General features: G+C 37.3%; 1 protein-coding gene across 1 annotated transcript; it reads right to left on the reverse strand.

Moving 5' to 3' along the window:
* Nucleotides 1–573: 573 nt before the first annotated feature.
* RB195_008850 (uncharacterized protein) lies at nucleotides 574–13,728 on the reverse strand (the record flags this gene model as incomplete). The annotated part of the gene is made up of 11 exons (XM_064195548.1): nucleotides 574–846; nucleotides 911–1,107; nucleotides 3,868–4,064; nucleotides 4,149–4,339; nucleotides 6,303–6,431; nucleotides 8,719–8,829; nucleotides 9,775–9,885; nucleotides 10,015–10,160; nucleotides 11,075–11,158; nucleotides 13,146–13,305; nucleotides 13,624–13,728. 11 exons carry the CDS (start codon nucleotides 13,726–13,728, stop codon nucleotides 574–576), a joined length of 1,704 nt encoding a protein of 567 aa, XP_064046693.1.
* Nucleotides 13,729–14,354: the final 626 nt, after the last annotated feature.

Raw genomic sequence — 14,354 nt, forward strand, 5'->3', positions numbered from 1 at the left:
TGATCGTAATCCTCGTCACTGTCGATGTGTTGCCATTAATGCGCCATAGATATATAACGATTCAAGAACTATGCATATAATTCTGAAGAAAATAAAAACTTTAATTTGAACCTCTCCGGTAGTTTTTTGTTCGTTTGAACACATATATCTACAAAATCCGCTTTCCTATTAGAAATGAAACATTGATTTTTCGAAATGGTCTCTCGTAACGTAGTACATTCGCTTTTTTCATAATTTCTTGTGTAATAGCTTTCTTTTTTCGATTTAATATCCACAGAATAGTTTTGGTACCTTCTTCTTCATCCGTGACATACATCCATTGATCTGAATTTTACCAGAGCCCTTATTTTTTAGTACGAGATGCCGCGACCGCGACGCTTCCGCAGCAGCTCTTGCGCTTTCCGTGCTCTGCTTACAATCTCTGCTCTTCGTCTAACCGCAGTCGAATGCAGATTGCGGTCATTTGTGTAAACATAAGTACTGGTGCTTATATTTGCTGTTTCAGAAGCGATGACCAATTAACAGGAAAACGTTATATGTATAAGTTTATTAATACTGCATAACACAAAGAATTCACAGATCTTCTTCATAAATAACCGGTGGGATTTCATGTTGGGCGGTGGTGGTGGTGGTGGTGTCTGGGTTGGACGCAATGTTTGCGCATTGGGTTTGGTTCAGTTTATTGGCCAGCTCTTCGATAGCTGCTCTCAAGACTCTTTGATTTGATCTAGCATAAAGTAATATGGCAGTTTGTGTAAGGAAAAGTACTAGAACAATCATTATAAGTAAAAATTGTGTACGTCGTAATCGTCCGCATTCTGTTCGCAACTCATCGATTAGACCATGCTGAAAGAGTGATTTCTCGCCGCCACTGCACTTATCTCATTCAGTTGTCAGCAGCAGCTCATACCTGCGAACTTGTTTTTCTTTCAGGCTTCTCAAACCCGTCATTCGAACCATCATCATGCACCCTACACCGCAATTTCTGTTCCACTTTCTTCTCTCGGTCAACCTTTTTCCAAAGATCCGTGAACGTCTCGAGATTGTTGTTTTCAGTCTCGAGTGCCATCAGCAAAAACTTCTCCTTACTGCATGAGCTCTTGTACTCTGAAAATTGTGGATCAATGATGGATGTAGTGAGTATTATAGCAATCTAAAGAACCTTTTAGATTCTACGTTGCTTGCTTAATATCAATGCGACGTGTTATGCGAAATATGCGATTTAGTACCGTATTACTGGTCACCTCTTCATTTGTCAAAGATGTAAAATATGTTTACACACTATTGTTTGAGGAATGCGAGGAATCCAATTCTCTCAACATATTCGAATTTTTTCATTCTCGAAGGAAAATGAGCGAAAACTTCCTAAACGCACGGAAGTTTTTGGGGTAGGAATATTTCCACTAATAAGTAGGGTCAGAGGCGCAGTTCACGAGTATCACCATAAAAACGCATAGCCCTTTCACAAATCTAGAAAAAGAAAAACTGATTAGGTCCCCTTAAAGTGATCTGCCCGTGCGGTGATCGAACCTGGCTCAGCCTAGAGAGAGCTGAATATTTTCACTGTGATAAAGGATAAAGGATAAAGTTTATGACGTTTATCAATCCGTTTGGGACCCGCGCCACCACGTTCACTTCACTTCAGAATCATTTGAGGTTCACGAACGTGTAACTGGCCTATACAATGACTTACGGAGGCTAACCGATGTGTCAAGTCAGTGTTTTTATCCTCTAAGACAAGTCTGGTACCAATTTATCGACCCCGGAGGGATGAAAGGCTTGGTGAGCACCGGGGCGGACTCGAACCTCCGATCGATCGTGCAGGAAGCGGAAAATATAATCGCTACATTTCGTCCTTTCACTGTGGTATTTGTGAACTATACCCCGGATCCTAAGCTTGGAAATTCTGGTCAACACTGCCTTTAGGCTGAAGCGTACTGTGAACCACAATTTATCGTTCTATGAGCACAAACATTTCCAGCTTTAAGAAATTTCCTGAGAAATGTACTCGAACGTAATATTAGGGAGAGGATGCGTAAAAATCCTAGCGAGCTGAAGGTATCGGAGAAGACGATTAGAAGAACGGCCAGGAACCAGATGCATCTTTGTTCATTCGGAAAAAATTATGAAGGTTACAGCTAGGAACTACCAAGGCATTCCGCCTATGGCAATCTTTGAGTTGTATCCTCTCCTTAGGATTAAGAGGTTTTAGCATTTCTTGGAACTTCGTTGAAGGCGGAAGCGGTGGTGGTGCACTTTTTTGAATTAGTGCATCTCCAAAAACGAAAACAATGTTATTTACTGCACATGGTTTATAGTTGCTAATCAGATAAGTGATTATTTCTCATTTATTTCCGTCTCATTCGAGGATCTCATTGGGAATTGCCACAGTAGTCAAACTGAACTAAACGCTTGATGAAACAACCGCTTACATAGCAGGTAAAGAAAAATAAAAATGGGTGCAGTCCTTCTCGATGATCGCAAAAGTGAGCCTTCCAGCATTCGTTTGATTGATCGAAACCTCTTATTTTCTAGTGGCGAAGTGAAAGACCATTCTTGTAGGATCTGCGAGCGCAGCGAAGTAGTGGGAGGGTGCCGCTGCACTGACGATGTTTCAAAACCGCCCCGGACCAACAAGGCATTTCCAGTCGAGGTCAATAAATTGTTATCCAGACTTGTCTGGGAGTATAAAAACTTTGACTTGATAGTTGGTTGGCCGCCGGAAGTCATTTCATAGGTCCATAAATGTTTCTGAATTGAAGTCGAGTTCACTGATACACTTCAAAGAGTACAACACCAAGCACTTTCTCCTTTATCCGAAGAAAACTGATGAACTGGCTTGGAACAGCGGTGTCCCATAACCCATTTTATGATTTGAGCGATTATGTCCGCTACTGACTGTTACACCTTTAGTTTTATTGAGAGGAAAAATAAAAGTAGTGCCGATGTGTACTTTGGATAGATTTTGGAAGGATATCTCTCGTCTTGGTAACCCAGTCGGAAAAGATCCTGAAAAAAAAGGGTGTTTCCTAGCGCGATGAGAAAGAGACGCAAGGCTGATGTAGTGAATATCCTTACGACTTCATCTCCACTAAGAAAGTAACGGATGAGGTGATTGTGATGGATTTTCCGTTTCCTGCTCCATGGAGGAGAAAACACAACACACAACGGCACAACTGCTAAGTATAACATCATCTTGGAGACACTCAAGTCGGTTTCCAAGAAAAAGGAAGCGAAATTTCAAGGGAATAGCTGGGGTCAAGCAGTATCCAGAAATCCTAGTGCCCTAACAATGTGATGGCCTTCAGTAGTTATAAATAGAATGATGTTAACAGGAATTGCTGGAATCTATTCTAACTCTGGAGATTATGACGTAAGAGGTGTACGGTAACTATGTACACATACTCTGTATTTTACCGTCACTATTCAAATACGTTTCAGAGGAAAGTGTTGAGGGTTGGGTCAAGTTTGATCCACGACGGATCCAGAGATCTATTTAAACCGACAATTCATTCGTCTTTGAAATTTAAATTGTTGCTCCCTCCAAGTATATGGACTAATAATCGATAAATATAACAAAATGGATAAATAAGATGAATTTGAGAGGAAAACAAATCAAATAAAGGGAAACAGAAGTAGAACTGCTTAGATCAAGAGATTGAGAGTGCTCTTTTCTAGCAAAATTAAAATGTGCGTGACCTAAATTAAAAAAAAAAAACAATAACAAAGGACTTTTCTCCTCGGTCAATGAATGGAAGATGAAATTAGATGCTGATGTTTCAGAAAAAGATGATTTCTAGCTGACAATTCAGAGAAATTGATTTTAAAGAAATCAGGAAAAACTGATTTACGACTAAAGCCACTTACCACTTTGAAGGTATACGCGTATAATTTCAGTTGTGCCCGAAGGGATCACTCCCATACTCGGTCGAACTCGAAATTTCTCCGGAGAAGTGGTTTTGATTTTGAACATAACCGATTCGGATGATGTGTTTCGAATTGCAACCACTTCAACAAATTCGGCAAGGTTTTCGATACGATGCAATGTAAGGACATCACGTGGACTGTAATGGATTCTTTATGGATTTTGTTCGAGTGCTCGGGTTGAAGACTATCTCAACTACGGAAAAATTTCATCCAAAATTTACCTGATGTAGAGGAAGGCATTTTTGATCCAATCAACTTCAGCGCTATTTAATCGGGCGTCGACCGCTGGTTTCAATGTCGGTGGAATGCTTCGTTTCATACTTCCATTCCCACCGTTGCTCATTTTTCTAGCGTTCATAGTTAACGGCACTTTTCTGGTCGCATCCTCATCGTCATCATCGAATGTCACCACCTGAAACAAGTGAGAGATGTGAAGTGTGTTTTGATGGACGATCTATGGCTTCTATGTGTAAACAGCATGAGTGCAAAGAGGCTGTTCGTGCAGATTTCCAAGAGGACGTTCAAGCGCAACATGCTGTAAAGTGAAAAGTGTTCAGGATTGGTGGCACAAAATAATACGTGAAAATGTACAGTGCATATATCCGCAGAGTAAATAAAAACAACGCTTTGGCTAGTAATTTGGTTTGTTGAAAAAAAAAAACACTTCTAGTTTTATTCACGTGAATTTCATGCGAAAATCAACGAAATTGCCCGAAGGAGAGCGAAAATGAATCATGTTGACCTATTGGGCGTCTTTACCGATGGTTTACTGGGAAAACTGAATAATAAGTCTTCCTTAAAGGCATCACCCCACGAATCTGGGGCAGTACGGGTTTCAGGTGGGTTATACCTACACGGGTCGTAGACTATGGAGAGAAGGGTGATTCCCTCCATTTCTTCCTAACTGTCGTAAAAAACGCCCCGGAAGATATGACTTCGAGCGTTTCGGCGCGTTATTTTCTACAAGAAGTTCGATTGGAGCGCGCCAGCCTTGTGCATGCGTCGCATCTTCCGGTAATTAGGGAGAAATGGACGGAATCACCCTCCTCTCCACAATCTACTATCCCGTATACGAATACTCCACGTGAAATCCGCACCACCCCAGTTTCGTGGGTGATGCCTTTAATAAAAAGAATAAAGCGACTGGCGTTAATCAATCCGCTTGGGACCCACGCCACCACGTTCACTTCAATTCAGAATCGTTTCAATCAATCGAGCGTGTAACTGGCCTATAGAAGGACTTGCGGGGGTCAGCCGATGTGTCAAGTCAGTGTTTTTATTCTCCCAGACGAGTCTGGTACCAATTTATCGGTAACCCGTAGGGACGAAGATCTTGGTTTGCGCTAGGGTGGTTTCGAACCATCGACCGAGTGGCTACAAAGGATTCCTGATCCGCTCTTTGCCAAACCCGCTCCATTTTTATTAATAATGTTAAGGAAAATCGAAATTACCGATACAATTTGTAATATATGGAAATAATACATATAAATGAAGTGGAAGAAAAAAGAAAAAAAAACGATGAAAGAAAATGAAAAAAGAAATGAAAATTGATTGCTCTGAACTTCAACGCGCTCTATTACAATTGTTGACCTATAGTAGCGTTTATACTCCGTGCGTGTAAGGGCAAATACAAATACAAACGAGTTACATCAAGAACAAGTTAAACGAGTAGCAAACGCCGGTATTCATTGACACTTATCGGCTCTGTAAGCACAAAACAAAAATCGATACACGTTTTTTTCTTTTCCTGCATTTCGCCTTCGTTGTTTGATCCCGACGTTTGATAGCACATATATATCTGGTTTATGGTCGGATGGATGGATGTTGTACACGGTCACCACTGCTTGATATCACTGACTTTACAACGATATTGTAGCAGTAATGTTAACTGGCTTCTCTCTCCCCTGTTTTATGAAATATTTGCTGCCAAAATATTTGTATGCAATTATTTTGGAACGAAAGAAAAATGGGAATGGGTTGCTCCGAATTCTAACGGATTTTACTACAACTACAGCTGGTGCAGCTACCAGCTTTCATACTCCGAGCTGGTGCAGCTACCAGCGTTCATACTCCAAGCAGGAAACCACTAATGTGATGATGAATGGGAAAAAAAAGAAAAAGAAGGAAACCACTAATGTGATGATGAATGGGTACAACTACAATTTCTAGCCAATGCATGATTCTTGCGAGTTTTCTGCATCATATATGCACAAAAGTACATCGTATTGGTCGCACTCTCCTCCAATCTCCGATAAATGTAGGCGTTTTTTTTTCGAATGACAGCGCAATCATCAATCACTTCTAAGGTTTTTGATGCGTTCGGCTGCTTTTCCCATCGGCCTGTTAGCTATGACTCAGAAATCCTCGAAACTAACCCGTTTCATTACGACACTATCCAGACCATTCTTTTCTTGACCAGGCTCCATATCAGAGTGATTACCGTTCTCTTGTCGACTTGATGGAAGACATTTTGCGAGGTCATCCATGGTGAAGATGAATGAGTCCTGAATGAGAAGGAAATCATGATCGTGTTTATAAATCCAAAACATTCCGAAAGAGAAGGTTTTTTTTGTCGTCATAGATTAACCCGGTTTTATTCTCTCGAGTAGATTTGAGCTCATTAAGGACATAATCATAGAGATTTATAGCTAGATTCACACTGAATTCCTAACAAAAAACATCATGTACTGCAGAAAACAAAAAGAAAAAGAAGCGAAAACTTCATGTGCTTCTGCAAAATCCTTTTTTTTTATAGAGAGCCCTTTCTTTAGCATTGGAAAAAGGACCGTGCTAAGAACAGTTAGCATTATTAAGCCTTATAGCATAAGATCCATAGAGTTAAAGGCATCGCTCCACGAATTTGGGGTGATTCGGATTTCAGGTGGAGAGTTCCTATACGGGGTCGTAGATTATGGAGAAGGGGGTGATTCCGTGCATTTCCTCGTAATTGACGTAAAAAACGGTTCGGAAGATGCGGTGCGTGCACAAAGCTAGCGCGCTCCAATCGAACTCCTAATAGAAAATAACGCGCCGGAACGCTCGAAGTCGTATCTTTCCGGCCGTTTTTTACGGCAATTAGGAAGAAATGGACGGAATCACCTTCCTCTCCATAATCTACGACCCCGTATATGAATACTTCATCTGAAACCCGCACCACCCCAGATTCGTAGGGTGATACCTGTAACTCCAGCCCATTTCTCAGAACCGATACAGCTGACATAATTTCTTAATTCTAGCACTTTATCATGAATATAGTGACACGTTAAATCTGTCAAAAAATATGAGAGCCTTAGAGTTCAGCCTTCAATATCCCTTGAGGCAAATAAGCTTGTAGAATTGGTCAGCCAGAAACGAGAAGAAAAAAAGTATACTCTCATTTGGGGATAACTGTATATAATGATAACAATAAAATATATAATAATATAATTTTGAGAAGAAAAGGAAGAGTGAAAAAAGTATATACAAGTAGCAAAGTAGTAGCGGTACATAGCAGCAGGAAAAAGTAGCACTACGGGAGTCCCGTTTGTTCACGAGCACGATAAACACCAGAGTTAAGGACTGATTAAAGCTGTATTGGAAGATGACCGTAATCTTCTAAGAAATTTCTTTATGGAACACATGTAGTTGAAAAAAAAACAGCTCAGTTTAGATTTTTCAAGCTTAAAGCTTCCCACGAACAAGATTCTATTTCTCGATATCGATGCAGCCGCCATCGTTTCTTAATTGTAGTTTTTCTGAACGCGAGCAGAGTAATGCGTCAAAATTGTCAAAATTTCTGGGAGACCTAAGGTTCAGCCTTTACTTATCGCTTGATGGAAAGAAATTAACTTGTAGGATTGGTTAGCCAGAATCAAAAGAGTAAGGAAGTATAATCTCAGTGTTATTCCCGAGCTGGGAAATCGGAAAGTAAAGGAACTCGTTGAGATTTGAACTGCGAGCATTTCCATGGATTTTTGTTAGATTTTATATTTATTCTGGAGCTTAGTTAATCTCCAGGAAAGGGTTCAAAATGGAACATCGGGATGTAAAGGAACTCATTGAGATTTGAACTGCGATCATTTCTATGGATTTTTGTTGGATTTTATACTTATTCCGGAAGTTAGCTGACTTCCAGGAAAGAGTTCAAGATGGAAAATCGGGATGTGAACGAAGCATTGTCGGCCGGTGAGGTGAAGAGGCAATGAGGAATTGTTGACTGTTTAAAGTTTACTTAAGTATACTGTATACTTTCATGAATAGACTTACCTCTACAAACTCGCACAATACAGTAGAATAACAATGAAATAACAATGAAAATCAAGTGCAACTGTTCTGTTCGTCCAAGAACAACAAAAAAAAAACAACAACGATGATTCGTTCTCGTGCGGTGAATTCCACTAATCAGGCGTGGTGGCAGCTGTCCTCGACGCGAATACTACGCGAATACGTTAGGATTCTCGTTTATTACACTTGCGCTTATCCCTCTCTAACGTACGTAGCCGACGCGAACAAATGCGCGCTCGCACCAACCATTTTTATTATTGAGGCGGTAATTCCTCAATGACATTTTGAACTACGATCGGTGGTGAATGGTGGTGACCGTATGGTTCGGCTTGTTTTTTTTTCTTGTGTTTTGTTTTTTCGCCCCGTACACCACATCGTGTTCGTAGGATTCATCATTTCGGACACATTGTACCACTACTACTACTACTACATTACACTTAGTACCACGTAGTGAACGAACGTGTAGTAAAATGAACACACGAGGACGCGGAGGGCACTCACACCACTTCATAAATCCTTCATACTCACCTCACCTCCCATATGTGCTGGAAGATATTTGCAATCCACGAATTGATTAATATTTTGTCTGGTAACATGATGAATTTCTGGATGAGCTGAGTCCAACCATGATTTCACCACCTGGAACGGGATTGCTACAGTGGATCTACAGATCTTTGATGCATTTTTTTCATATTTAATTTAATTTTCATTTTTTTCATAGTTCATTCATTTTTCACTTTATTACTTTTATTATTTTCTATTTCATATTTTATTATTATATTATATTATATTATATTATATTTTACTTTATTAGTTTCTATTTCTCATAGTTCATTTGATTTTCTTTTTATTTTCATTAATTAATTATTTATAGGTTCAGTCTCATCCACTATATTTGTTAGCTTTTTTTCTTTTTTCTCAAATATGAAAGTCAGTTTCTTTAATCAGAAGAAGTGTAAAAGGCATTCTTTATTTGTCCATAAAAGAGAGAAAATCTTTATTTTCTCGAAATATATATTATATACTTGTTGATTATACTTATAAATTAATTAATAATTTTATAATTTATCTGGATTTATATTTATGTGAGGCGATAACTCGCCCTCGTGGCAAATTATTCCCATTTTTATTACTAATTATACGTTAAAAAATTATTTATTTTTTCCCATTTTTATTTCTAATTACATGTAATATAAAATCGTTAAATTAACTATTCCTGTAACTACAACTTCCTGCAAGGTCAGTAGGATTTTTCCATAGTGTTCTCAAGGAGGAACACCTTCTAGGATTATTTTCACACGACTACGGTAGTGTCCAGGAATGTGGTATGCTCTAGTTCTTTGATTGATTTGAGCGGTTATCTCAGTTACAACATCCATACATCATTTTCTACGGGATTTTTGTTAGTTTAACGACAACAGCTGTGACACGTAAAACCTACCATTTCGTCCGAGAACATTTTTCGTTTGGCTAAACATTCTTTCTGGGCAAAGGGGTTGCCTCAAATGAGGGTGAGGGAATTTGTTTTTAATACTTTTTTTTCTTGTAAAATTTCGAATTTTGTTTCAATCCGAAGAAACTCACTCTCCACGATGCGTTCAACATTGTTGGTGATTCAAAAACTATCATATCATGAACGATACTAGGATAGTAGTATTTGAGCGCATGTAACATGAATTTGAAGGTATTGAAATCCTGTAAATCTGAAATTTAGTTGAATACGTAAAGGGCTGATCATTTCAGAAGTAGCTTAATTGGGCTAAGGATTCTTCTGAAATGATTAGCAAGGAATGAACTGGACACGGATCGACGAGAAAATCCCACCATATTCTTCATGCTTGTCCCAGTCATGTCCAGCAGGATGGATAGTGGTTCACCTTTGGTCTCCATTGTATGTCGTTCAAGCCAGAATACGAAAACATTCTCAAAACCAGTGTCCCCTGGTCGATATTGGGCAAGGTTGATCCAAACTGCAAAAATATTAGCATTTTAAACTTAATTTGATTTAAATTATAATTTTATTTAATTTTTAAATTAATTTAAATTTAAATCAAATTTTCTTCTAAAGAAGTTAGTGTTTCTATTTTATTTTAGACTGCTCTTCTTTATCCTAAGGAAATCTTAGAAAAAATAAAAAAGTAATTAAAAAGACTGTAATAATAGAAGGATTGTATTAGTAATAAACAAAACAAACCAAAAACTCAAAACCAGGATCATCGGATTTAATCTATTGAGGTTCTCAATTGAAGAAGTGTATGAAATTGCCCAGATAAACTCTTTCCTGTCTACCTAGACTCCTTATACCGTATTTTGATTTAAGGAAAATGAATTGAAGAACAACAGATGCCTTTTATGGGAAGGATTAGATTTCCAAGTTTTTTTTAGAATTTAGAATTAGATTCCTGAGTCTTTTCTTGTGACAAGCTGATTCCTAATATGCTACGGGGACGAGTTCTCGTTTACTACCTGGAAAGCTGTAAACGAAAACTGGTCCTTGCGACTTTTGGCGAGTGTAATGGCCATTTACCTAGACAGAATATAAAAATAGACTAGAAGAAGTCATTTCGAATTGTTTACGGTGAAAAGAGACCTAGTCCTAGGGAATTTTTCTTCGGATCGGAAGATAAACGTCTGAAATCAAAGTATTATAAATAAGCAATAAATATAAATAAATAAATGAATATAATGTAAATATAATATGATATAAAATATTTCTTGCCTCACAACTGTTAAACTTAAGCGGTTAACATTCGAATATTCAGTGAATAGTATACCAAGCACCCTTCAGTAATTCGTATTTATTATTTATTTATTTTATTATTCATTTTTCGTTTTTTTTTGTTTTTTTACACCCCCATAGACAAACAGAATACGTGGAACTTACGTATCGAACATTCGCCGAGATCTTTTCCATGTAAATACGCGAGACGGCGATCCAGCAATGGTTTCATGCCAAGTATGCTAATATCTGGAATATGGTGCTGTAGAACTTGCTGGAAATATGCCTAGAAGGGAGAAAATACTTTAAAACAAAAGCACGATTCATGTTACGTGTACTCCGAGCCGTACTGCCTCTTAAAATTATTTTAAAAAAACATTTTAAAAAATCATTAAAATTACTGAAAGTCTGAAAAAAGTGAATAAAATAAGTAATAAAATAAATGAGTAAAAAATAAACAAATCTAAAAGTTGAAAATTATAAAAAATAAATAAATAGAATAAAAAATTAATAAATGAAATAAAAATAAAAAATAAATAAAAAATAAAATAAATAAAAATGAAATGAATAGTTTTAAAATCATTAGAAGCCTCAATAGTTCTAGAAGTTTGAAACCTCTCTTATAAGATCTTAAAAGGTAAAAAAAAAAGAAAATTTCTTCAGCTGCACCAAGTTCTAAAATCTATGTATCTAGACATCCTTTCTTAGATTCTGATGGTTTTAGATATTTTTCTTATAGTTTATTTTATTTTCGTGTCTCTCCGCTTTTTTTCGCTAGTATTTTTTTGTTCGTCTGTCTGTTTATCCAAAATCTCGATTGGGAATCCTATTTTCTAATTTTTCTTGTTTTAATATTAATTTTTCTTCGCAGCTTTTTTCCTCGGGGCTCCTTGATTTCAAAGGAAATTGTTTGCAATTTTTACTGGCTCAAATTTGCTCCACATCAATGATGACCTCAATGTTGACATACGTTCAAACTTCAAGGGGCCTGTGAAATAAGGCGTCCGGAACGAAACTACTAAGGTTGCTACGAGGGTGTGAAACTCAATAAAGCCTGTAAGAAATACGTCTTTTTCTAAAAAAAGAATTTAGCTCCTCGTGCAATTACATTGCGGGTACAGTAACGAAATGCCGAAGTAATTAGTGTCTGTGGATAACGTTTTCAGGCAAAACCCAGATTCACATGCTCATACTCAACCGTAAACGTATCTTCATAAACTAAGCATCCATGTGACTGTGTCGGTGCAAAAAAAAACGGGGAAAAGGAAAATTCTTGTAATTGTCAAGAGAGAAACTTTACCATCAATTAAGAACACATTGAGTGACGTAGTGACGTAGTGACGTTTGACAGAAATGCGGAAAAGGGATCTTTTTTCCGGGAGCTTGCATTCTACTTGAGTTTTTTTTCTTCTATCCGTTGCTACTAGTTTAAACTAAGAGGATAGGAAGATCTTAGCAGAAGCAAAAGCCACTGTAAAACCTCAGAGTGCACTAAACTGCTGTAATAAAATAATCCTGAAGGTTACTGACGAAAAAAAATCGTTCCTACAATTATGATGTAAGTAAAAAAAAAGTATTTTAATGGATACCGGTACTATTATAAGTGCTACGGGAATATTACAATAACTTTATAACTATTATTATATTATATTATTATTTATTGTATTATAATTGTTTCAAGCTTCTTTTTCCTCCCAACCATTCAAAACAAAATTGCATTCATTTACTTTACTTTATAGCTCTTTAGAGTTTTATGTAGCAATTTTATGTATTTTTATGTACATATGTATTTCTCTGAAAATTGCTCAACAAAAAGAAAGTATGAATACGGTAGGCATAAAAAATAATTTTAGTAATAATAGTAGTAATAAATGTTAATGATAAATAAATAATAATAATGTAATGTGTTGTGTTTATATAATGACACAGTAGAATAACATAAATATATAGGATCCACTGTAATAATACTAAATTTGTAGTGATACATAATTTTTTCCAGGCTTTTTTTCAAATGTCGGAAAAAGTTTAGCAAAGCATTGCCCCAATTTCCTATCATATCCTCATTTCATATCCTAGGAACTCCTTCACTGCGTTAACCTGCAAAAATTCCTATTTTCTTTGAAGAAAACGATTGGTACTTTTTGTTATCGAACAGTTCTTCGTTTTTCTTTTCAAACTGATTTCCGTCCGGGACCGGGACAATCCACTCGTGAAACAACTCACGACAAAAACTCACTTTGTACTTGGAAATTATTCCTCCATTGTATACATTCGGCAATTACAGCATACGTTACGTCAACATCGTAGTTGTGCGCTTGAAGAAAAGTGGTAAGCCACCAATCCTCGTTTGTGAAACGTTTCAAGTCTTCTGCGCTACATTTCCGGCTCACTTTATCCTGAAATTGCGTACTTTTATGTTTATAGTTGGCGTGAACGTGTTCAGTCAGGTTAGCGTGATTGGTTTTTGATTGGAGCATGTTGGAGAGTTGACAGCATGGCGACCGTGTGTCTAACAGGGAAAGAAGGAGTGTGCGCCGCGACAGACGCGTCGCGTTCGCCCGGCTGAACATGTCCGGCGGCAACTATGTCCACGTTAAAAGAAAGCAAATTTTTTCCGAAAATTTCCCCTTATTAGCATACAATTAAGGATGACTACAAGTTCACGACCCGCATAATACTTTTTTGTTGGATTCTCAGAAAAAATTCTGACAAACCTGCAATATCCTAGCACGTAACGTATGTATAGCATTAGAGCATAGTGTGGACTGATCAATTTCCACATTCCCGGATCCATTTCCATTCATTGATCCTGTGTACATCCTGTGTGTGCCATCAACGGTGGCTAAATACGATTCATGCGGAATACGATTTTCACTACAACGTGTGCCGTCCTCTTTTTTATCTGGAAAATAATGTAATTTTTATATAATTTCAGAAAATAAGAAGGTGATACGTATAGGAATAAAAAACAAAACACGAAAATAAAAAAATAAAATAAAACACGTCTAGAAAAAAGTTGTTATGATTTGAATGTGAACAGTTAGATTCGTCTGGCTGCGCTCAGCTAATGGAATTCACCGCTAAGCTACTGCTGAAAGCAGGTGTCATTCTGATGAGGGGTTTTTTTTTTGAAAGAAAAATTGTCTCAGTTAAAGTAACACTTGTTGAATATTGTTGAATAAACGAAAAGCCTATCACAGTAAATAAATATACAAAAATAAATATTATACCTGGATAAAACAGATACTACAGTCTTTCACAAATATTAAGGGCTTTCCTGAAGAAAACTTGGTGAAGCGACGCATAGGTGACTTTTGTTGCTAATTTCTGATGATTACTAGATATTAGAGGAAGAGGATTTGTTGTAGTTGTTTACAAGCATGTTTACAAACACATAGATATGTATATATGTAAATATGTATGTCCCACACTAGACTTTTTCATT

The sequence above is a fragment of the Necator americanus genome, chromosome III, assembly GCF_031761385.1.
Source record: "Necator americanus strain Aroian chromosome III, whole genome shotgun sequence".
Classification (NCBI taxonomy): domain Eukaryota; kingdom Metazoa; phylum Nematoda; class Chromadorea; order Rhabditida; family Ancylostomatidae; genus Necator; species Necator americanus.